We start from the raw sequence: 24,521 nt of genomic DNA on the forward strand, positions 1-24,521 counted from the left end.
TTTTTACGCCTTACTATACATGGTCGTTTTAAAAAGAAACGCCTTACTATACATGGTCGTGTTTTTTTTTTCTTTGTTGTTTTTTTTTGTTGTTTTTTTACGCCTTACTATGCATGGTCGTTTGAAAAAAAAAAAAACCGTCTTACTATCCATGGTCGTGTTTTTTTTTTTCTTTTTTTTTTTTTTTTTTACGCCTTACTATACATGGTCGTTTAAAAAATAAAACGCCTTACTATACATGGTCGTGTTTTTTTTTGTTTTTTTTTGTTGTTTTTTTTACGCCTTACTATACATGGTCGTTTTTTAAAAAAACGCCTTCCTATACATGGTCGTGGTTTTTTTTGTGTTTTTTTGTTTTTTTACGCCTTACTATACATGGTCGTTTTAAAAAGAAACGCCTTACTATACATGGTCGTGTTTTTTTTTTCTTTGTTTTTTTTTTTTTTTTTTTACGCCTATGGTCGTTTTAAAAAATAAAACGCCTTACTATACATGGTCGTGTTTTTTTTTGTTTTTTTTTGTTGTTTTTTTTACGCCTTACTATACATGGTCGTTTTTTAAAAAAACGCCTTCCTATACATGGTCGTGTTTTTTTTTCTTTATTTTTTTTTTTTTTTTTTACGCCTTACTATACATGGTCGTTTTAAAAAGAAACGCCTTACTATACATGGTCGTGTTTTTTTTTTCTTTGTTGTTTTTTTTTGTTGTTTTTTTACGCCTTACTATGCATGGTCGTTTGAAAAAAAAAAAAACCGTCTTACTATCCATGGTCGTGTTTTTTTTTTTTCTTTTTTTTTTTTTTTTTTACGCCTTACTATACATGGTCGTTTAAAAAATAAAACGCCTTACTATACATGGTCGTGTTTTTTTTTGTTGTTTTTTTTACGCCTTACTATACATGGTCGTTTTTTAAAAAAACGCCTTCCTATACATGGTCGTGGTTTTTTTTGTGTTTTTTTGTTTTTTTACGCCTTACTATACATGGTCGTTTAAAAAAAAAACACTTTACTATACATGGTCGTGTTTTTTTTTTTTTTTTTACGCCTTACTATACATGGTCGTTTTAAAAAAAAACGCCTTACTATACCTGGTCGTGTTTTTTTTTCTTTGTTTTTTTTTTTTTTACGCCTTACTATACATGGTCGTTTAAAAAATAAAACGCCTTACTATACATGGTCGTGTTTTTTTTTTTGTTTTTTTTACGCCTTACTATACATGGTCGTTTTTTAAAAAAACGCCTTACTATACATGGTCGTGGTTTTTTTTGTTTTTTTTTGTTTTTTTACGCCTTACTATACATGGTCGTTTAAAAAAAAAACACTTTACTATACATGGTCGTGTTTTTTTTTTTTTTTTTTACGCCTTACTATGCATGGTCGTTTAAAAAAAAAAAAAAACGCCTTACTAAACATGGTCGTGTTTTTTTGTTGTTTTTTTACGCCTTACTATACATGGTCGTTTTAAAAAAAAAACGCCTTACTATACATGGTCGTGTGTTTTTTTTCTCACCATGCCTGCCATGTTGCATATTTAGTTCTTTCTTTTGTTGTGTGTGTGCCCTGTAGGACTCTGATCACTGGGATGGCCTCAGGAAGTATCGTCGCGTTCAACATCGACTTCAACCGCTGGCATTACGAGCACCAACACAGGTACTGAGTGACAACCGAGGGCTCCGATACTCTGGACCAAAAACTGTGACCACGTCCAGGACTGATCCCAGTGGCCTTGAAAAGTCGACCTGAGTTCTGGGAACCAAACCAGGATCTGTAAATATGCAACAAATGTTCCCGAGACTTGTAAACCTGAAGCCGGAGTGTTCAGAGTGTTCATTCACACCACAAGCAGTGTGAAGTTCATGTGTCTAATGTACTGAAGTCAATTTAATCAATAGTAGGTGAATTAAGCTGCACCTACATATAACATTTGCATATTTGAGTCATACAATAATGAATCCAACTTTTATTTGCTCCCTCAGCATCAACAAGGTTTATGTACAAGGCAACATTTCAAAGATTTTATTTTTTAGGAAAAAGAGACTTTGGATTTTGACACATTCAGTTTGTGTCTTTTGCATTTTTTTTTTCCCTCACTAGGCCTAAATTTGCCCATTTTGTGTGGGGGGAAAAAAATAAAAAACTCATGCAGTAGCATGTGCACTTGGAAGCAATATGAAACTAAAAGGAACTGTGCAGTAATAACATCGTAACAAACCTCCAGTATGCAAATAGATTCATATTTTGTGGCAAAGTGCCGAGTACTGAAGTCACGTATGTTATATTTTTGTTTGAATTATATTAATTTATGTGTATGCTTTACACAGTTTCATATGCCATATTGCTTCATTGATATTTTTTTACAAGTGCTTTTACTGCCACCTTCTGTCTGAACTTGTAACAGCAAGGGTTTGCTTTTCCCACAGTTTGATCATTTTTAATATCTGTAAAACAAGAATAAAGAGATTTTTGGAAAAAAGTTGTGACTCTTCCATAACAGTCAGAGTGCATGATTGACACGTAAGGCTTGCGTGTCAATCATAGCGAGCTCATTGTCGTCCACCCACTCGTCGTCATCCTTTTCCTCAGGTGGGCTTTTTTCAGCTACAGGCGCCAGGGTTGGGGTGTGTACACTTTTTAAAGTGTGGGGCGCGCTGGCTCTCCGAGGAGGGTTGAAGGTCTTCTTGACGGAGGGTGAGGCAGCCAGGCCTGGGGGGAGAAACAATGGCGGAGGAGACGGCATGCGAGACAGGTAGTCCGCAACCCGCCGCCTCCTCAAGCTTCTCGGGTCTTTCTCCGACGAAGAAGCATTGGCTGGAGACTGAAGGTTCCTGGTGGGTGGAGTGAAGCAGCCCAGGCTTCTAATTGGCTGCTGAGATGCGGTCTGCGGAGGGAAACACGATTTAGAAACAAGGCAAGTGAGCATCAGCGTAAAATAAAACAAAGCTTACATTTAACTTAATGTGCTGCATAGGCGGAGTTTTTGGAGGCAGATTGGGAGAGGAGACGGAGCTCCACCCATCACACTTGAGCACCTGAGAAAGTTTGTCCTCGGAGCACACAAAGAAGTTCTCTCGTTCCTAAAATACACACATGCACACAAAACTACACAAAATGCAGATAACATTAACATAATACGCATTTTCCTCCTCTCGCAACTGATAACCTAATTACTCTTCTAACCTACCTGCCCCTCTAACCTAGCTACATATCCACCGGAGGACACTAACCCACCTACCACCCATCTCATCTAATCTACCTAGTGACTTAAACACACCCATGTAATAGTTATTTTGTAACCTTTAACAAAAAAAACAAAAAGTGTAATAAAAGCACACTTGTGAAGACAAAATATACACCGTAGCAAAGCAACAAAAGATAAAGTTTTGCAGCCATGAACACATTTACACGTTCATGTTCAAAAAGGAGTAGGAAGAAGTATAAACTTAGGTTCTACCCCTTTAATCTCACAATAAATATATCAATATCCTTTGTCAATTTCATATATTTCTAATTTTCTATCGTGTACAATTTTTGTTGCAGTGAAAAATGTATCAAATGCTGTACACTTCACACTCCAGTACAAAACTTCACACTCCAGTACACTAACATACATGAAGAGTATGTTACAGTTACAGTATGACTACTAGTATACAAAAAAAACATAGCTAATGTATCTTTATTATCATTATTTTTACACCTACTTAAATATCCTTCCTTCCACCTCACCTACCTACATAAACATCTAATTTACCAACCTACCCAAAACATCTAATCGACATTCCCACCTAAATACTCATCTCGTCTACAGTACATATCCATGGAAGCAACGTATCCTAGCCAATGAACTAACCTGCTTAGCCATCTTCCCCATCCAATCCTTCCGAGCACCCGTCAAACCAACCTATCCAAGCACCAAGATGTGTCCTGAATTGAGCCTACAGTATGCAGTGCACTTGCGCCAACCGCATCGCTCCGTACCCGTAGAAGGTTCCTGAGGTGCCCGAGGGCCTTTTGATGATGCTCTTCTTTGGGGTTGCTGGAGAAGACGGTGAGGTCTCCCGCGTACACGACGGGGGTGGGCCGGGTGTACTGGCCCCTCAGCTGCAGGTTGCTGAGAGCCAGCAGCGCGCCGGCTTTCACGACGTCCGCCAGGCCGGCCTGAAGCAAACTGCTGAAACAGCGGACCTTCACAAAATTCACGTTGCCGTCCGCCAGGTAGAAGGCAGGCGAAGGGCCTGAGCAGATGAGTGAAAACACGAGATCCTATCAAGTCAAAGTCTGCTGAGACAAGTCAAGAAAGAAAACCGCACAGACCTTGTGCATCAACCACACTGACAACGCATCCAGCCAGATCAACTTCTCCGCACGGGGGGTCAAATTGCAGGTTTTGAAGAGCCACAAAGTCGGTCGACACTCGAGGTTGAAAGAACGCCGACAACCATTCCGGAGAAGTCTGAATGACAATCCAAAAATAAAAATGAGCTCATTAGTTGTGTGAACGCTGAAAAGTTACCTGCTACCACCCCAATCCCTCGTTAAGCAGCCAAATCCCGTAAAGGAATGTTGTTCACCTGGAGGTCTTGAAATTGAGTTTTCTTGGTGGCGGTAAGCTGAAGTGCGGCAACGCCGCCACGCTTCTTCCTGTCCGACGTGGCCAGATTGTAGACTTTGTAGCGACAACCTTCCTTTAATAAGGCCTGCATGTCCGAGGACGGACGCCAAATGTTCAACTGGTAAACTTCAACCAACAGAAAAGAGGTGACATGAGTGGACATAAAACACCAACGAGAAAAGATGGCGGCTCACCGTCACCAGTGGGATTCAAAGAGTCGGCGACGCAGAGTCTCCAGACGGGGGTGACGTCTCTCTGAGGGCAGCTGGCTTGGTCGTCGTCCGCACGTTTTTGGGTAGCGCGGCGGTAGCGATGCTGCATTTCCGCCTGTTTCTTGTCCATGAGCGAGCGTCTGTAAGCCTGCAGCGTCTCCAGCTGCAGATCACTCAGATCAGCCTGGAACCAGGAAGTCAACAATCTGCCTCAAAACCTGTCATTGGACAGACTGCTTGTGCATCTCGCTGCCTACGTGCACACCGAGCTAACCCATCTAGCGTACAACCAGTGCCCACCAATTGAACATACCATTACCTACCCACCTAACTAACCAACGAGCCATCTAACATATTACAACACCTAACCAACCCATATAACCTCCCTATGTTACATCCCTTAAGTACGAATCTAACCTTTGTACCCTTCATCTCACCTTCCTTCATACTTACCCACCCATCAACTGCTACTTCAAAGTTTACCCATATAGTCTTAGTAGTGAACCTACCACCTAACCGACCTTCCCATCTAACCTCCCCATAGTACCTAACCTACACATCAGCGTGCCCGAGAACGATCCTTACCTTTAGTATCAGGTATGTTGGTAGGCGGAAAAATGGAAAACCTGCAGGACTCCGGCCTTCAAGGACCAGAATAGGGGAACCCTGATCTAACCCACTTACTTAACCTGCATGTGCGAGTAACCTTAGTAAGCAAGCTCTCCAATTAAAGCTACTTCCCAACCCATCTTGCCATCCTTCCTACTTATTCTACCTAACTAACAACGGACAGCATCAAAGATGCACACATTATTTTTGGGTTACCTCAACTCCAGCGAGGTCGTCTCCCACGGCCTCGTAGAGTTCCTGGCCGTCCTGCAGACCTGCAATATCCCGATGACTCACAGTCCGTCTTCTGAGTTGACGTTTGCTGTCTGCAAATTACCACAATCCAATTTATATAAATAAAGATGACTTGACTTGACCAATAATCTTTGTTTGACAAAATTCATCTTTTGTATTATTCTCTATTACTGTGATTGGATGTCTCCCCAACCAAAAGTTACAAAGTGGCCAGCACCACCTCGCCCAATAGAAATAAGCAGAATGGACGGATGCAAGTCGTACCCTTGACCTCCTGTTCAAACTCTTCTTGTATCTTGGCATAGAGCGCCTCCATGGCCTTCTGCCTGTGGCTGTTGTAACGAGCCTCCTCCTTCTCTTCGGCGCGGGCCGAGCGGAACACCACGCCTCCGTCCGACTTCCTCTCCATCCACTGAATACACATACGTGTGGACGTGTCAATCAATTAATGAACAGTGATCACCTGAGGTGTCGTGAACCATCATCAAAGTGTGCGGAGGGAAATGAATTTCACTTGATTTATTAAAAATGCTTATTATGCTTGCAACAGCTTGCAAATGCCCTTTCACTAACTGACAAAAAGTACATACAGTAATGAATGTATTTGTGAGTAAATTGTGACAAGATCATCATGAGTAATAACATAAATTTGGTGGCATTTGTGATGTGTGGAGATTTGTGCAATGTTAAAAAGTATAGTTGCCATAGATGAGTACCTGAACAGGGTAACTCCTCAGCACCACGACGTCCACACAGCCGACAGGCCCTCCGTTACTGTACAGTGACGACAGAGGAAGCAAGAATGGCCGAGGATCTCGGTAAAATCCCAGCTTGGCGTCCCATCGGGCAGGTCTGCAGCTGTTGGCGAAAATCTGAATAAAAAAATAAAATAAAAATAAAAATCATTGTCATTGACAGCCACAAAATAAGTGAGAGAAAAAAAAAAAAAGAAAAGAAAAAAAAACCTTGCACATACATACAGTACCTTCAACATGAGCGATTGGGGCGCCTCCAGTGGCGCACATGCATCCTGCGAGCCAACCAGCTGAGCGCCGTGGATGACGAGCTTCCTGCCGGCGGCCAGTCGACCCTTTCGAAGCAGGCCGCTCAAGGGCTCGTCCAGCTGGGCCTTCACCGAGTACCAGCCATCGGTTAGCCACACCACCGCGCACGGGCTTCCCGCCTGGCCTTGCGACAGCACCCCGCACATGCACAGAACCAAAGTTTTGGCAGCTGTGTCGTCCTTTTCCATGATCTTCCTCAGAGCGGGCCTGCGGCTGTGGTCCACCTCCACATCATATCTGACATACACACAATGACACTTGGAATGGAGACAGCATTATGTAAATTAAGGTAACTGTTTCAGCAAAATGCCGTGATTGCTTGCTCACGTTTAGAGAAAAAAAATGACACTTTTACTAGCACACTTTTGATAATTTCTATAAATGATCCTTCTCACCTGTACTTTAGCTGTAGTAGAACTCTCTCAGGTGTGAGGCAAAGGCCTCCCATGGTTTCCGGGAAGGACCTCTCCATGGAGGCCAGCTTCCACACAACCCACCTGTAATGATTGTACACCCACTCGTCACTAAGCAATTTGGGATCCACGCCGGGCGTGTCGCACAGGGCTCTGGGAAGAGAGAGATCACATCCAAGTCATCAAGTTTTTCGAGTCCATTTCAAATGTCACAGCCGTTCTCAAACCGTTTGAGAGTGGAAACATCCTCATAATTCTGACATTAAACAGAGCTTTCATGTGTTGATAATGAGATAAAGAGTGGGGGGGAAAGTACTCAAATTATAAACTTTAAAAAAGTTATCTTGCATATTTTATATTAAAGTCAAAGCTTATTCTCAAAATAATAATATACCCGTTATTTAAATTTACTGGTAATTTAGTTATGCAGGAATTCTGGATTTATGTGATGGTTTGTCACAATTATATCATAATTTTTAACTGGCCCAAAGCTAAAAAAGAAATGAGTAATTGGTTTATTATTTGATTAATGCACCTTTTAAAGTTAAGAACTGCTTGATAATTTTGCACACCCGAGTTTGACTCATCGCTGACCTATAGAACTGCTCTTTGCCGGCCGTCCCGTCCCTGCAGGGAATCAGCCGTCCGCCATCCGCGAGTTGAACACCACCTTCGTCTGCAAAGGCTTCCTTTTTGAAGAAGAGCTCCAGTTGAAAGCGGAAAGCCTCCGCAGTCTCGCTGGTGATCTTGCACACGTGCCGATGCACCCCATATTCATACAGCTTTAAAACAAAAGGCAACAAAACAAACACAAAGCTGTGAGTAGCAATGAACAGCCCCTTTTTCATGTCTAATCTGATGAACTGATCAAAAAACTCATGTCATGTGCTGCCAACATTAGCAAAAAAGCTTTGCAAATCAAGTGTCACCCATTTGTCTAGGATAGCTGCTCCTGATTGGTGCTTTTATTTGGGCTCCCAAGTAAGAATTTAACAGCAAAAACACCAGAATTAGTACTCAAAGACAAGTTTGTCCTTATAGGGCGGATGAAAATGCCCAAAATGAACTCATATTGATTGCTCAAGCCAAAATGGAAAACTTCATGTGCATACTGTATCTTCTTCTTTGTGAACATTCTCATGATAGTGACAGTGGCTTTGGGCTAAATTTGTGAAATTTTCATCAAACTTTGCTACCATTCTATGCCTGAAACCGCTCGGAAAAGTGAACGTAATCTAAAATGGCTGCTTCAAACCAAAATGTCACTTTGTTAAGCACCGCTTCTTGAGACGTATTTATGAGTCTAGTCATAAGAGATTGATAGATATGAAATTTTATGTGACCAAGTAAAACAGGGGTCATAATTTTCCAAGATTTGAAAAATCACCTGTTTCTGGGTGTACTTGGCAGGAAGTCTGCAAGCCACCGCATCCTTTAAAGGTATCCTGGTCGCTCCAGAGGTTTTAGCTTGAAACAAGCTGCCCGGCAAAGGTCGTATAATCTGGCGCGTCTTCTTCCTAATCCTCATCTCTTGCATGTCTCGCGCCAGCTCGACGTTGTCAAGCGTCGTACCTGCCGAAGCAGCGAAAACAATGAGTCATCTGGTTTCAAGAATTGAAAGGGTCCAAAATATTTACCTTGAATCAGACAGTTGTCAAAAGGTGGGCTTGGACTGGTGATGTGATTGGTCATAAATTGGTCCGCGCTGGTCGTTTGAGGGTCCTCACTGTTTTGTGTCATTTTTTTAGTGTTACTGTTTAAGTGTTTGATGGAACTCTGCTCGGCCGCTGTTTGACTTTTGAACGGAGGAACAAACGCTGATGGTATTTTTGTGTTGCTCCTCCTTGGTTGCACATCTGTTTTCTTGAAAAATGGAGGAAGAAAAGTCAACCCCACGGGTGAGGGCTGCCGGTTTGTCCTTGGCGATGCGACAGCCTCTACGTAGCCCATGCCGTCCCTGTTTGGGGAATAAGCGGGTGTGATGTGTGTGATGATTAGATGAACGTACGAGGGAGGGCGAAGGCAGTTCACCTATGCGGCCTGGTGATGTTTGGGCCAAGTGAAACGTTGTACTTGAATGCTGCTCTGTCTTTTATTAGACCTTAGAAATAAAATGGGCAATAAAATAACATTAAAAAAAAAAAAAAAAAAAGTACATTGGGTGAACTTCCTATAATTTAACCCAAATTATCAGATAAAATTTCCCTTCACAGGGACCGAGCCCTGCCGCGAATAGTCAACCATCAAACAAGTCAACCATTAAATGTGCAAATATTAGACAGAAAAAAAAGTGGTGTTTACCATTGGGAGAACTTGTTTGCGGGCAGAACTTTGATGCTCCCGAACTGTCGCGAGACCTGTCGAATTCGTCCAGCAGTCGTCTTTTAGGAGGGGGCAGGCCTAGAATAGTTGAGATCATTTCACAATTAGTTCATGCTTCAAAGTGAAGATGAAAATCTGATCGTTACCAGCCAATTCACTGCCTTCAGATGATCTTTTTCCATGTGTTTGCTCCTCTTCCGGCCCGCGAGAGTCTTTGTTTGGCGGCATGTTTTCCATCGTCATGGAAGGTCCGGCGAGCGACTCATCCTCAAGCAAAGCTTTGGTGCAGTCCAGCGCTTCCTGGGCCAGGAACAACTGTTGCGTTTCAGTGCAGTCGGTCAAGTCGAACGACTGTAAATTTACAATTGCAGCCTCTTCGGGTGGCCGATTCATTTCTTCGCCAAACACATCTGGCATTTCCTGTCCGTGAATGTCGCCCTTTTCCTGAGTGGTTTCTTCTACAGCTGCTTGGTTTTTTCCTCTTTGACCTTGAGCAAACCCGGACATTGAAGGCACATTAAAGGTTATATTCTGTGCACTTGTTTGGACATCCTCATCGAGGCCAATGTCATCGAATAGCGCTTTGGCTTTGTGGAGGGCCTCAGTGGAAAAGGACACAGGCTTCCCACTGGCTGCATTGAATCCACAATTACTTATTTTGCTGGATTTGACACTTTTATCATCAGCCCGTTCCTCAATCTGGAGATTATTTGCTTTTTTTTTAGCCGCAAATGATAGGGAGCTAGCATCTGTGTCCATAACACTTTCATCCAGCAGGGATTTTGCTTTTGCCATCGCATTGTCAGACACAAGAACTTTTTTGCCACTTGCTGTGCTAAATGCACAACTGCTGGATGTTGATGTGTGGGGCACATCTGTTGTGTGTTCACGACTCTCAATCAAGAAGGAATTTGACTTCTTGAGAGCTGTGGGTGGAAGAGAACCTCTTCTCCCACCAGCCGTCTGGAATGCAACATTTTGTACACTGTCCTGTTTGTCATTTGGTAAGCTGGTGCTGTGGTGGAACTTCTGGTTTTCACTCTCAACGTCGCTGAGGAGAGATTTGGCTCTTGTCATCGCTTCATCAGAAACAGACACATACTTGCCACTGGCAGTACAGAATCCGCTGCCACTCGGAGAAGAAGAACAAATACCCAAAGTTGAAACTGCTCGGGTCTCCAGGCTGGTGTGATGCCTTTCATTTTTGGCGTCTACAAATGGTGCAGCATTCGCGTTTCGAAATTTGACTTTGGACATTATTTCTACCATATTTGTCCGATCATTACTGTCCATCTCATCTTTGTCATAATCATCCGTTTCTTGTGTTATTTCTTTGGCTAAAGATGTCTTTTTTTGTAACACGCCTTCAAGTGAAGAACAACTATCCGACTTCTCTTTGCATGTAGTATTTCTTTGTTTAGCGACATCCAGCCCCACAGCTGGGCTGTCTGAAGTCGAGCAGAGCTTATCAAAGAGAGAGTTGTCTGAAAACGACCCACGTTTGACGCTGGCTGACAGGAACTCACTTTTTCCTGATGGTGGATAATAAGATGAATGTTCCTCGGCTGAATCACAATCATCAAGCAAGAACTTTGCTTTCTTAAGAGCAGCGGAAGAGACAGCAACTCGTTTGCCTGCAGCTGTCTGGAAGCCGCCCGGTTGCTGCTTGACACGTTCAACTAACGAGAAGCTTCCGTGTTTCGTTTTTGTGCTCACGTCATCCTTGTGCTCTTCTTGAAAAAGCTGTTTGGCTTTTGCCATGGACGCTGCAGACACGGATACCTTGTTGACACTGGCAGTAGAGAATCCAACACCACTCAGGGAAGAAGAACCAAAATCCAAAGACGGATTTCCATGGTTTTCCCGATTGTTAAGATGTTGAAGGTTTTTATTTTGTAGGGGATAGTTTTGACCATTCAGCTCCATGTTTCTAGCCTTCAGACCAGAAAGAGAGGGACTCTCATTTCCCGACATTCCATCATTACTGTTTATCATGTCTTTGAAGTAGCAATCTGCTTCTTGCGTTGTCATGTTGGGTAAAATTGTGTTTTTCTTTGTCGTATCTCCAATGAGAACACAACCATCTGACTTCTCCTTGCTTGCAGGATTTCCTTGCTTTGCCTCATCCAGCTTCATGATTGGACTCTCTGAAGTGGAGCAGAGATTGTCAAAGAAAGAATTTTCTGAAAATGACTTTTCACTAGTAGATAGGAACTTACTTTTTCTTCTCACTGGTGGACAAAAGGCCGAATGTTCCTCATCTGAATCACAATCAAGCAAGGATTTTGCATTCTTAAGCGCAGCAGAAGAAACAACGACCTGTTTGCCTCCAGCTGTCAGGAATCCGCCTGTCTGATGGTTCACTGGTGCGACTCCCAAGAAGCTTCCTTTTCTATGGGACTGGTCCTTACGATCTTCTTGCAAAAGATGTTTGGCTTTTGCCATGGCCGCATTGGACACTGAAACTTTCTTCCCACTGGCCGTACAGAATCCGCTGCCACTTGGGGACACATCTAAAGATGGATTTTCATGACTTTCCAGGTTATTTTGATGCCATAAGTTTTTATTTTTTACAAAAGGTGCAGAATTTGTGTTTGGACAGTCCATCTTGTGCACGTTTGTAGTAGTTTCTGGTTTTGCGGCACAAGTCTTCAAAGCTGGCCCCTCTGAAGTGAAGCCGATGTCACTCGTGTCTGTGAAGGACACTGGCTCCTTGGTAGCTGACAAGAAATTACTTTTCTTCAGTGGCGAATAACTGGATCCATGTTCCTCAACTGAATCACAATCTTTGAGCAGGAAGTTTGCCTTCGTAAGAGCAGCAGAGCAAGCAGCAACTTTTTTGCCTCTAGCTGTCAGGTCAACACGTTCCACACCTAAGAAGCTTCCATGTTTCATTTTTGAGCTCAGGTCATCTCCGTGGTCTTCTTGCAAAAGCTGTTTGGCTTTTTTCAAGGCTGTTGCAGACACACATAACTTCTTCCCGGTGGCAGTAGAGAATCCACAGACACTCAACGAAGTTGAGCCAACATCCAAAGACGGATTTGCCTGGTTTTCCACATTGTTATAATTCTGCACATTTTCATTTTCAAACCGGGAGTTACAGCCATCCATCTTCTCCACATTGGTATCATTTCCTCTTTTCGCATCATACGCCTTCACACCAGAAACAGAAGGATGCTCTGAAGTGGAGTCGAGATTGCCAAAGAGAGAGTTGTCTGAAAATGAGCCAGGCTTCTCGCTAGCAGTCAGGAGCTCACTTTTTCTGGCTGGTGGATAACGGGCCTGACGTTCCTTGACTTCAAAGCAATCATCAAGCAACACTTTTGCTTTCTGAAGAGCAGTGGAAGAAACGGCAACTCGTTTGCCTGCAGCTGTCTGGAACCCGCCCGGCTGATGGTCAACACATTTGAGTAATGAGGAGCTTCCGGGTTTAATTTCTGCACTTGGTTTATTTCCATGGTCTTCTTGCAAACGATGTTTGGCCGCACTGCTCTCCGAAGAGCCATCGAGAGAGGAGACAAGATTCAGGGATGCCGAAGATGATGATGATGCTGCATTCATGAAAGGCTCAATCCCGACTAGTAGTTGTCCGTTTTCACGAGCGCAGTCTTTGAAGACAGCATTTGCCGTTTGCAACGCTCTGGGCGAAATGAAAATCGTTTTCCCACTGGCCAGGTGAAAGCCATTTTGATGTGCGCATGAAATCATGTTGCCAGGATTTCTTGGAGTCCTTTGATTGGGTTGGACAGATGAAGAGAAGCCTTGAAGTGGCTCCTCTGTGTTGTAGCTGTCAGTGAAATGATCCGCATTCTGAGAGGTACTTTCATGGAGTGTGTCCCTACTATTTTGAACACTCCGTTTGTGTGCTGGAGTAGCCTCTTCTAAATCCTGACATAAATGTTTGGTCTTCCTCAGACATTTTTTGGGAACTCTTTCAACACTTTCTTCAGCTGTTTGAACTCTTCCAGTGATCATTTCTTCTGTTTTGATTATATGTGCTAGCAGGGCTTGCTTTGCGACACCGGGCTCTTCAAGATTAGTTTGATCACATGACTCAGAGGTCGTTTTCTCATTTGCCTCTGCACAAAAGCTGTCATCAAAATCGATCCCGGACAGTAAGTCAGGGTTGAGGTCTTTGTCCGCTTTTGGCAATGGGGCGGAACCCTCTTTACTCTTTAGGGTTCTGAATTGTGTGAATTCAAACTGGCTGCCTGCTTCTTCCAGGAGGGTGCATAACTCCTTCACATCAGCTTTCTGGGAGGCGGTGAGTTGGTAGTTGGCCTGCTCGCAGTTTTGGGTCCAGGGAGCAGAAGCGGACGTTGCGGGAATATCCTTCCTCGTGTCCCGGTTACATTTGAAGGCTTGCTCACCCTGACATGTGCCTGTGTTCATGTTTCTGGGACTCTCTGGAGCATTTTCAGCTTGTTTCAAGGACCAAGAGAATCCTTGAAGTGACTCCTCTGTGTGTCTATTACTTTCATCACTATCTTTCCATAGACACTTTTTAGAACCAGTTCCTGGATGGCTTGCAGCCGAATCCAATGTGGGAATTTCCTTATCATTGACAAATTTGATGAGCTGCTGACTATCGGACTCGTCAAAATGTGGCTCAGCTTTCTGCAGGTGCCAACCTGCAGATATTTGTATACTCTTGTTAGAAGCCGTTTTGAATCCTGACACGTGTGTCGAGGGAAGAGAACCTGCTACAATCTCTTGTGTCCTTTCACAATCGTCTGACTGAACTGAAACTAGAGGGCAGGTTAAGTCTTTTAAACTCCTTTGTGGGTGCTTTGCTGTATCCTCGGCGTCAGAGAATGTTCCAATTGAAATCTCCTCCAAACAAACCTCGTTTTGTTTTGTACTTGTAAACTCCACAGTGGAATTGTGACTTGGTTCAAGTTTCTCTATGCAGGACACAGCCACTTGTGAGACGTCGGCACCACCCGACAGGAAGCCACTATCGCTCGCTGCTACCTCATCGACAGACTCGCTGGAAGATGCTTCACGATGAACCTCTACTTGCCTTTTGGCCTTCTGTCGAGCAACTTTCAACGCAGCCAGACATGCCACCGGGGAGAAGCTGCGAGGAGGAGGGGGAGGAGGACCCATTTTCGGCGGTGCACCAGAATAGGGCATTTGACTGAAGTCTTGTGCAAATGCTCGGCAAAGCTGCGACATGTCCAAATCCTGAGAGTTCACTCGAAGCAAGGCAGGCAGATTTTCTTTTGCGACATCTTCCTGTTGGTGAAGCTCCTCCTTTTCATCGCTGATGTTGCAAACGTCTGCGCCATCATCGGCTTTTGGCATCAGCATAACAGGAAGCTTCTCACCTGAAATTAAGTACAAAATACAATGTTAGTTTCTGTCCAACATAAAGCAATCATCTCCAAATTGTAATTGGCTCTGCAGCATGAACCAAGAATGTTTTGAAAATTTAGGAAACAAAAAAAAAAGAAAAAAGAAAAACATCATCATAACATACTAAAAAATATAAATAAAATTAAAGTTCAAGTTTCCTTCAAATATGAATTGAACTATGTTACAGTATGTTTAGACATTTGATCAACATAAAACTTCAGCCACTAAAAAAAAAAAAAAAAAGGCTCATAAAAATCTCTGTAAAACAAAAACAACGTAAAAGTAAGCCATTATGAATTGAGGCGGCCATTTTAGGGTTAATTCTAGGGTCCTTCAAATACGAGCTTGTCCCAGAGATTGCTAATAAATGTGTGCGGAAAATTTAAATTCCACATCATTGATTGTATGCATAACAACAGGTGTTTGGCAAAATACCTTCGGTCCAGTTGTCGGTCGAGTTGTTCTTCAACGAGTGCTTCTGCTTATCAATGGTGTAAATAAATTTGGTCTTTTTCTTGGTAAATCCAGCAAAGTTCAAAGACGGCTTGACTGGATAGCCAGAGTGACATTCACTCTCTACTTGGGTTGTACATTTGTCTTCCACCAATGTTGCAACAGTGGTGGCTGGAATGTCTGATAAACTCAATGGTGACCACTGTGAAAGTCCGTTGCCTTCAGTTTCCACTGCAGGATTTACGTGTCGCTCTTGATCAGATTCCGCTTGTTCAGAGAACAATGTCTTGGATTCAATTGAGACATTCGAGGGGCTGCTGTTGTGTACTCCTTGCCTCCTTTTTGTTCTTTCGCTCTCCACCTTCCTCAGTAGCGAACTGCTGCTGTTGAAAAACATGGGCGGGCTGTTTTCGGTGCAATCAGGAACACTAACCACCGGGCTGCAGATCGCCCGGTCCTCGCTGGCGTCAGCGAGCTGCTGTCTCCAGATGCCACTGATTTGCTCCGGGGATCTCTGTGGGGACTTTTGGGACATTGGATGAGGGACAGCCGATTGCAAATCAGCGTCTGTTGATTGGAGAGGCAGCCTTCAATATTAAATCGAAATAGTTAAGACTAGAAAGAACACAAAATATGAGCGAGTGGTGAAAAGCTGAACAATTGCGAAATGAAAAAAATACTTTGGGGGAAAAAAACTCTCTTTTAAAACATTCTATTTTTGTAGATTGTTATTTTTCCTCATGAAAAACACATTACAATATTTTTGAGGTGGGGGTTTATGGTGGATTACTGGCTTTCCATTCATTTAAAAGGGTGAAATGAGCAGCATTAGTAATACCTTGTACAACCACAAGGGGGTCGTTGCTTCGTGGTGACACCACTCCCTTTCTGGAGTTGTTGGACAGAGAAGGAAAGAGCTTCCGAACGAGCTGAGAAGAGCAAAGACCACAAATATTATTATTATTATAATAACAATAACAATAACAATAACAAGAAGAAGAAGAAGAAGAGGAAGAAGAAGAAGAAGAAGAAGAGGAAGAAGAAGAAGAAGAATAGATAAATAAACAAACATCATCATGTAAGTATGATACCATATCAAACAATATTGTAACCAGAAACAAGAACTCACCACAGCACTCTTGTCCATAGGAAATGTCATCGGACTGGGACTTTCATCTGGTTCAGCTGCAGGTCGACAAAACCAACAAAGTGGCTGCAAAGCTTGCCGTATAAAATGAGAAAACCAAACGGTGGCTTACATAAAATGAGGGTGGAAGGCAGAGCTGGTGGCGTATTGAGTGAGCTGGTCCACGAGATATCGGGATTAATGTTGGCGCCCAGGCTTTCGGCGATGTGTTGGGCATAACTGGCCTGCATCATTTCAGACACGAAATAGGTTTAGAATAAATTCACTCTAATGTCGATACTTGGTAGTGTAAGATTTAAATAGGAATAAATGAACTTACTGGGGACACTTGTGGTGTGTCAAGCAGATCTGACAACATGAAAAATAATTTAAAAGGAGATTTAGCTCTAATAGCAAATAATATATGAAAAATACATGTTTTGTTTTGTTTTTTTACCCCCTTTTGATAACACGGAAAAAAACACACACACACAAAAATAGTAAATTATAATAAAATACAACTAAAACGTGGGGTAAGGTAAAAAAAATATTTCAATATTAAATACAAATACAAGAATGTATTAGTAGAAAAATCAATATTAAAAAACACCAACTCAAATTTTTAAAAAAGAAACACAAACAACCTGACAACAAGAATAGATATAAAAGTGCATTTTGATCAAACATTGTTTAAAAAAAAAAAAAAAAAAAAATGCAAATAAATAGTAACGAAATAAAATTCAAAACTTTCGTGGTGTGTGAAAAATAGAGATAAAATAAGTCATACATAAATAAATAAGAATACAAATAAAGTGAATTTGGATTACACAGCAAACACGTTTAATAAATCCTACTTAAAAAAAAAAAATTTTAAAAATAAAAAATTGTGAGACATATGAAACAATTCTGTTCACAAGAATACAAATAAAAGTGCAGCAAATCTCAATTACAAAGAAAATAATAATTCAACTGACCAAACCAGTTGGAAGTGCGTGGGCGTGCATCACCATAATTTGAAAGCGGGACCCTGGGTGATGACATCATGACGTTTGTTTAACAGATTTCATTAGAATACGAAGGAGACTCAAGACAAGGAGACTCAATTCACTTACGTGTCTTTGGAAAGCCCAAACAAACACGGACTCCTGCCGCCCCATGGCAGCATTTCATTCTCTAAAGGAGACAAGAAATGGTCATCTTTAACACTTTAAAATAAACAAATAAAACTAAGCACAGCTGCAGTCTTGTTTGAATCCACAGTAATTGCTTCAACCTTCTTTGAAACTATTTCTGCTTGTGATAACATAATACAAAAAAAACCCTAATCCTCGTTTAAAATCAAGCAAATCCCAGGGGGGGGGGGGAAAAACAGCAAAATTTGATTTGCATCGTGCCATTTGCCTTTTCTTTTTATTATTGTGTGTGCTTCAAAACGGAAATCAGTCCTTACCTTGTTGGTCCTCATTTTCCGGGGACGCAACATAGCTGGGTCTGAACACTTGAGGTGTTGAAGGCGTTTGACTTTCGGCCACATTAGGTGCAGCAGTTTTCCGCAAAGGTGTTTTGACGTTTGCCTCCTGGTTGGGACAAATTTCTTCTTGATCATCTGAATCTGAGATGTTTCCTTCCTTTGAGGACGCTCGTGTGGTCAACACCTCGAACCAATCGGGGTCCACCTGGCCCAACTCTGTCGTGAAGAGAAAACCGTAATTTGAAAACGGCAAAAGCATGTTTTAAACTCTCATCTGAAGTACTGACCCTGAATGAAATCTCTAACCTAGGAATGAAAACGTATCTTTGAAAAACTAACCCTTGCTTGAAACCCCAATCTTAATGCCTATCCCTTATTTCAAACTTAATCCTGACGCAAAAACACAACTTTAATCCCGAATCTTTGTTTCAAACATTAACTTGAAGCTGTGTCCTTTGTTTGAAACCTTAACTTTAACCCTATTTTTAAACACGGAATCCAATATGGCTTGAAATGCTAATGTGTCCCTGAGAGTAAGCGGTTCTGATAATGGATGGATGTACTTTTAAATTTAATATAATTTTTAAAAATCTAATTACAGAGAGACACGTATCAATGCTAAAAATTACTAGTACATTTTAATTAATTAATGAGAGCTACAATTAACTTAAATTATTGGACTAAGTCATAATGGAAATGACATTTTATGAGACTTTGTATTATAAATGTCACTGATCAGGGAATTGTTGTTATGTGGCCTGATGGCCCTCCCCTCTGTCCTTTCCTTTTTTTTTTTTTTTTTTTTTTTTTGTGTGTGTATGTGTGCGTGCGTTTGCGTGCGTTTGCGTGCGTGCGTTTGCGTGCGTGCGTGCGTTTGCGTGTGTGCGTTTGCGTGCGTTTGCGTGCGTGCGTGTGCGTGCGTGCAAATACGTATAAATTTATACTCATTCATTCACCTAAAACCTTATAAATATCCCATTACCCTTCGCCTTAACCAGGTACTTCAGAATCTTGCCAGAGTCGTGAGATTTAAATGGTCAGGAGACCAGAGAAAAGGTCAGAAAAAAAAAGAAATAAAGAGAAAAGAAAGGTAAATCAAAGTGACATCCAGCACCGACCAAACACTTCCTGCCTTCCCCATGATTACAAAATCAAAGTCTTACGCCAACCCCGGAAGCCTCTAAATTCCAGCAAATTTAGCGAGATCTCAAGAGCCCAGAGGAAAAACTAAAGAGAGGAAGGAGGGAAGGATCGATAAGGCAGAGTGAGATCAATAGAAGCCAGTACATCCAATCCATCAAAGTGAAGTCCAGCACCAACAAGACCCCTCCTGCGTGGTTACAAAACCGGAGTCTTATGCCAACCCCAGAAACCTCATACTTCTAATAAATTAAGATCTCAAGTGACCAGAGGAAAAACTAAAGAGAGGAAGGAGGGAAGGATAGATAAAGCAAAGTGAGAACCACAGACACCAGCACCAACTGATTCAAGGGGCTGTGGGAGGGAGAGGGTACTTCTGTTGAGTTTCAGTAGATGCTGGTGCGACGGATCTGGCATGCATAAGGACCACCACCAAAGAAAGAAGCCGTCAACCGCGGTCCAGCAAAGCGAGCACCCCCCCCCCCGGAATCCCCAGGCCGCGGCAGCACCAAGGCCACCCCCAAGCCACCCAAGCGGACACCGGTCGGCGAGCCGACCCAGACACCCGGAACACCCCCGCCCCAGCCCCGGCCCACACCCCCGAGCCCAAGGCCGCAGAACGAGGCCCAGCGGGCCCCCACAGCGCCCCACCGGTCCCCAGCCCCCATCCCCCCACGACCCCCCCGCACCCCACCCAAACCCGCCATCCACCACGACCCAGGCCCCACCACCCCCGACCCCCAAACCCCCGAACACACCCCGACCCCCAGCACCCAACCCCCCACCCACCCATACCTCCACCCCCCCCCAAACAAGCCACCCCCCCCCCCGACGGCCGCCCCCCCCCCCCCCGACGGCCGCCACCCCCCCCCCCGCGAACCCGGCCCCCCGCGAGAACCCCCCCCCCCCCGGAAACCGGCACCGGGCAGCAGCGCAGAGAGGGAAGATGTGCCCACCCCACCTCCAGCCGCGCGAGATTTGCACAGCGGCGGGAGGGGGGAAGCAGAGGAGGAAGCACCAGGGGAGAAGGCGGGACACCAGAACACCGAGCCCGGTGGGGAGAGGCCCCGGTCGTCACGCCAGAGTACTAGTGACACCTAACCCTGTTACTGAGTCCGCCAGCTCGCCGACTGGCGAGCTCTACCCTTACACCGTGAATGTGGCCCCACCCAGTGTATATACAAGTGTGTGCGTGTGGTGCATTAAAATTGGGAGCAGGTGAGTCGGAGCAGAGGGAAAAAATTTCCCCTACTCCGACACACCCATATCCCCCCCAAAAAAATGAATATGTATATGTGTGGTGCATTAAAAAAGGGAATGGAGGGACAAAGTGGTGGGGCAGGGACACAAATGGGGGGGACCACAGCGCTGCCAGGCACTGCAGTCCATCCCCTCTGATGGCTTCCCGCCCCAACTCACCCCTCCCCTTGGACGTGAGGTGCATTAAAATTGGAGGGGAGTTGAAGGGTGAAGACGGTGTTTCCACCCTTCCCCACCCCACCAAGAAATGTGTTGTGTGCCCTATGTGTATATTTACAAAGTGTATAGTGCAAGCTAGTGAAGTGAGTAAGAGGAGCGACCAGCGGGGCCTCACCCAACCCGGCGGGTGTAGGTGGCACGCCCGCCCCCCAGCACCCCCACCCGCCCCCCACCTCATCCACCCGGCACCACAATGGGCGGACAGCCAGCGCAGCAGGGCTACCGGACAGCCCACCGGCCACCGGAGCCCGCCCGGGGCGCCAGGAGTTATACCGGAGTGGGGCAGGCCCCAAACCCTCGCCCGGCCCCCGGAGCCCGACGCCCGGGCCGGGGAGGGAGCCCCAGGCCCAGGGAGAGGGAGGGGCCGCAGGGCAGACAGGGAAGGGGGGGGGGGGGGGGGGGGGGGAGCGGGGAGAAGACGACAAGAAGGCGAAAGGGCGGCTGCAGGGCAGGGGGCGGGGGGGGAGAGGAGGAGGGAGGGCGACAAGGGAAAAGGGACCGGGAGGCAGAGGAGGATGGGCGGGAGGAGGGAGAGGCGACGGGGGGGAGGAAGGGGGAGGGGAGAGGGAACCACGGGGCACACCGGAGGCCCACCCACCCCGAACCGCGCCGCCGGGCACGGAGCAGCGGACCTCGCCGGGACGGCACCGCCCCGGGCACCAGGGGAAGCACCCCAACACCGCACCCCACAGGGGGCCCAGGGAGCGGCCAAGACGCAACCGCCACCGAGCAGACAACGGGGGGGGGGGGGGGCAGAACCACCCCCGCCCGACCACAGGGGACGGCGTCAAGAAAATTGACTAATTAGCATGCAGTAACACCAAGTGTTGATGCTTAGTGCCCACTAGAAATAGATCTTAAGGAGTTATTGAGTATAGTGTCGTATAGTGTGGTATGCTCGAGCCCACTAGCAGCAACTAGGTTCCTGACTATATAAAAATAAAAACAATCAGATACAAAATACCAAATACAGGAGCAGCGAAAACAGAAGTTGTAACGATGTGGTGGCTCTCGTTAACAGGCAGAATCTTGGCAGGATTAAGTTGCCAAATTGAGATTAAAATATTCTATGTACATAGACCATATTTGTTTAAATCTTGATACTTGATTTTTATTTAAGGCAGAGATTTTTTTCCATTGAGATATAATTTATTAGTAAGTTTAACCAGTGGTCGATATTTAGAGATTGTTTATTTTTCCAATTGACAAGGATTATTTTTTTAGCAATAGTAAGGGCTATAAATATAGATTGAGATTGTTTACATGGTAGCTCAGTTATTGTTAAGTCACCTAGTAAACACAATCTTGGAGATAAAGGAAGCCTACAGTTTAATATATCAGCGAGCTTTCCCAAGATTTTAGTCCAGGAATGCAGCACTGGAGTACATGACCATAAAGCATGAAGATAAGTATCGGCAGTGTTTTGTGAGCACTGTCCTTTCCAATCCCAGAGAAAGGTTCATGTGGTCATTCAAGATCTGTGTTTGCGTGCCCCTGAAGTCGTTTATTGTGTTACCTTTCCAAATTTCTTCTGTCAAATAGTCATACATGTTTCCTGAAGGTAACAAATCCACTCCTCCAGACTTATAGGCTCCCTAATATTTGGTCCTGTTCGGTACACCTGCGGAGGGACATTAGTCAGAAAATGAAGCACAGTTGAGATGGAACACACGTAAACAGATTATCCTTCCGTCATTTACGAGCCTAAAAACTTGCTTACATTGTTTACGAAAAAGACGAAGTGCAAGACGAAGGCCCATAATTTACTTGCAGTAGCTATTTTGCCGTGATAGGCCAATCACGGGACCGAGTTTGCACCACGAAGTTTTCATTTGTGTTTTGCCACCGAAGATAGGCTGATAGGCTGCTATCCGCATTACCAGCCTAACACTAACGCTCAGAGCATATGCTGTTGCCGGCATTATCAGCATAACGTTAACCATAACCGTCAGAACATACAGGCTGTTGTAAAAAAAAATTGTACTTTTAATTCTCGCGCAATTCACGGCAAATTAGCTCTGCTAAGTGACGAAGTGCCGGTCACGGCAAACGTCCACTTCGTAATTTATTACATGATAAACGAGCTGAATTAGTCTCTCTTTACCATAACGGCGTACGGTAAACTTTCAGAGCGACACAATATTTCACATACAGTAAAGTGTCAAAGTTGGAGGCCAAAAACACGCTGAACTTGCCAGAAATGTGTCGAAGCTTCGCGCTAATGTTAAAGCTATCTACTATCACCGAACAAACCTCGCGCTCCTTGACGGATACCGGAACACCACAAGGCTCACCTTCAAAATAAGACTTTGATCGTTAGGGAAATTTTCGTTTTACATGTAATGGGGTTATATGCCACGGAAGAGGCGGGGACACTGTTTTGTTGTTGTTGTTGGGGTTTTTTTGCACATCAGTTTGTTTCCGGTTTGTTTTGCGACGTGTGGGCTGCGTCAAAAATACTTGTGCTTCCGACTTTGTGCCCCTCGTTTGCGCGTTCGCAACCCGTTACATTTAATTGTGATTTCACTTAAGTAAAAGGGAAATCATTACTGTATATGTTGTTTGACACAGTATAAGCCATTTATTTGCATAGTCAGCTCAACAGTGTAGCAGTCCATTTTTCTCGATTCACACATTTCTGATGGAGTGTTTCCAAAAGAATCAGCCTTTTAATGAGCAATAATTTGACAAAGGTACATTTGATTTACTTGTTTTTTTATTGTGACATAAGTGTACATGACACCAATTTCATTACATGCCAAAGGCAAAGACTATTCAACATCCAACTATTAATATTAAAGAGCTTTAAAAATATGTATCTCCTCCACTCTATATATGCAAATAAATCACATTGCAAATTGCTAAAAATAGACTCGGATAAAGATTCCAATAGCACTATATACAGTTATTCATTGAAAATAGGTTCTTCATAAACAGACTGGTATTTGTGTGGAAAGTTGGTGTAGCAGGCTCCAAAAAAATAGTTTTTCCTTAAATATAAATAAAGGTGTCATTTGCTAAAAAGCTGCTCCACGTACAAAGTATAGTAAGTTTTTTTGTTTATTTGTTTTTAGTATTACATAACTCATACATAGTATAACAGTAGATCTGCAGCATTTCAAAGTAGTTGGACTACAATCGATTTCAATCGGCATCCAGTCCCTTTTCAATGGCCGCAAGATGAATCCCGCACGCACACACACACACACACACACATGCACACATTACTAAGTAACACGTCCTCCCTTTACATTTTCCTCTCCAATACATTCTTTACTGCACAGTAAAATTGCACAATTCCCCTTTAAGATGAACTGCAAAGCTTTGGTATGTTCGTTCTTTTTTTGTGTGCGTCTGACAAAGTATTCACCACGCTGCCAAGACAAAGTGTTGAGCAAAGACTGTCAATACTTATCGACGTGATTTTTTTTTTCACTTTATAACTTCTGGAAATCGGAATGAATTCTGTTTTGGAATAAGGCCGTCATGTAACAAAAAGTGCTACAGTAAAAGAAAAAAAAAAAAAAGTAATTTATTTGTAATATATTTGCAAACCACTTTCCTCAAAATTAATTTCATGTTGGTGTGTAGAACTCTGAGGGGAAATTGATTCTATTTTGGAAAAAGGCTGTAACATGACAAAACGTGTGTGAACACTTTCCAGACGCACTTGCTTGTGAATGCCGGCTCTGTTAGTAGTGCAAGAACAGCCGGGCGAGCGCGCCGCAGTCACAGACTGGATCCCGACACCTTGGCATCGGGCAGGAAGGCGGCGCCGGCCCGGTAGCCCTGCGCCCGGCCGATCATGTCGCGCATCTCCCCGTTGAGCTCGGTCAGCTTGGCCGAGACGTCGCTCAGGTCCCGCTTGCAGCCCACCAGAGCCAACGTGCCCGTCCGGCCCAGCGTCTGGTGGCGGAAGTAAATGTTGAGCAGCGTCTGGATCTCGTCCTCCGAGGGGCCGCCGAAGATGTCGTTGGGCCACGTTGCCCTGGAATCAAAAGGATACGAGTT

General features: G+C 44.0%; 3 protein-coding genes across 20 annotated transcripts in view; 1 reads left to right on the plus strand and 2 right to left on the minus strand.

Annotated features, from left to right (window-relative positions):
• Positions 1-2,466, plus strand: part of nbeab (neurobeachin b) — a 216,993-nt gene extending 214,527 nt beyond the window's left edge. For all 5 annotated transcript variants that reach the window (XM_077540847.1, XM_077540848.1, XM_077540849.1 and 2 more), the window contains one exon: positions 1,566-2,466. In XM_077540847.1, the coding sequence (XP_077396973.1) occupies positions 1,566-1,656 (91 nt within the window). In that variant the 3' untranslated portion in view covers positions 1,657-2,466. The remainder of the gene's footprint in view (positions 1-1,565) is intronic.
• On the minus strand, positions 1,947-22,759 carry brca2 (BRCA2 DNA repair associated). Of its 6 annotated transcripts, XM_077540845.1 has the most exons (29): positions 22,663-22,758; positions 22,027-22,131; positions 17,871-18,107; positions 17,533-17,593; positions 17,395-17,447; positions 16,761-16,789; positions 16,554-16,665; positions 16,424-16,479; positions 16,133-16,223; positions 15,277-15,861; positions 11,703-14,813; positions 9,630-11,630; positions 9,463-9,561; positions 9,193-9,262; positions 8,799-9,118; positions 8,549-8,733; positions 7,756-7,943; positions 7,144-7,314; positions 6,670-6,985; positions 6,401-6,556; positions 5,949-6,096; positions 5,646-5,755; positions 4,803-5,004; positions 4,568-4,734; positions 4,311-4,449; positions 3,975-4,231; positions 3,847-3,897; positions 2,945-3,073; positions 1,947-2,877 (listed from the first exon to the last, which is right to left on the minus strand). In XM_077540845.1, the coding sequence occupies exons 2-29, from the start codon at positions 22,058-22,060 to the stop codon at positions 2,494-2,496; spliced, it is 9,462 nt and encodes a 3,153-aa protein (XP_077396971.1). In that variant the 5' UTR covers positions 22,061-22,131; positions 22,663-22,758; the 3' UTR covers positions 1,947-2,493. The 6 variants fall into 6 exon arrangements, 4 of the variants coding, with proteins under 4 accessions (XP_077396971.1, XP_077396969.1, XP_077396968.1 ...); XM_077540843.1 differs by having other exon boundaries at positions 9,645-14,813; XM_077540842.1 differs by having other exon boundaries at positions 9,630-14,813.
• A 449-nt stretch (positions 22,760-23,208) lies between these two features.
• frya (furry homolog a (Drosophila)) overlaps positions 23,209-24,521 on the minus strand; it is a 55,145-nt gene continuing 53,832 nt past the window's right edge. For all 9 annotated transcript variants that reach the window (XM_077540600.1, XM_077540601.1, XM_077540594.1 and 6 more), the window contains one exon: positions 23,209-24,498. In XM_077540600.1, coding sequence (XP_077396726.1) covers positions 24,240-24,498 — 259 coding nt within the window. In that variant the 3' untranslated portion in view covers positions 23,209-24,239. The remainder of the gene's footprint in view (positions 24,499-24,521) is intronic.

The sequence above is a fragment of the Festucalex cinctus genome, chromosome 13, assembly GCF_051991245.1.
Source record: "Festucalex cinctus isolate MCC-2025b chromosome 13, RoL_Fcin_1.0, whole genome shotgun sequence".
In the NCBI taxonomy this organism is placed as follows: Eukaryota; Metazoa; Chordata; class Actinopteri; order Syngnathiformes; family Syngnathidae; genus Festucalex; species Festucalex cinctus.

Excerpts from the sequence above, each read along its gene's own strand:
- brca2 (XM_077540842.1), bottom strand. The coding sequence starts at position 22,060 with ATGTATGACTATTTGACAGAAGAAATTTGGAAAG. Across the intron at positions 16,790-17,394 it reads ACGCACTTCCAACTGGTTTG|ATCTGCTTGACACACCACAA; the intron begins GTCAGTTGAATT and ends TCATGTTGTCAG. Across the intron at positions 9,263-9,462 it reads GCAAACAAGTTCTCCCAATG|GTCTAATAAAAGACAGAGCA; the intron begins GTAAACACCACT and ends TTTATTTCTAAG.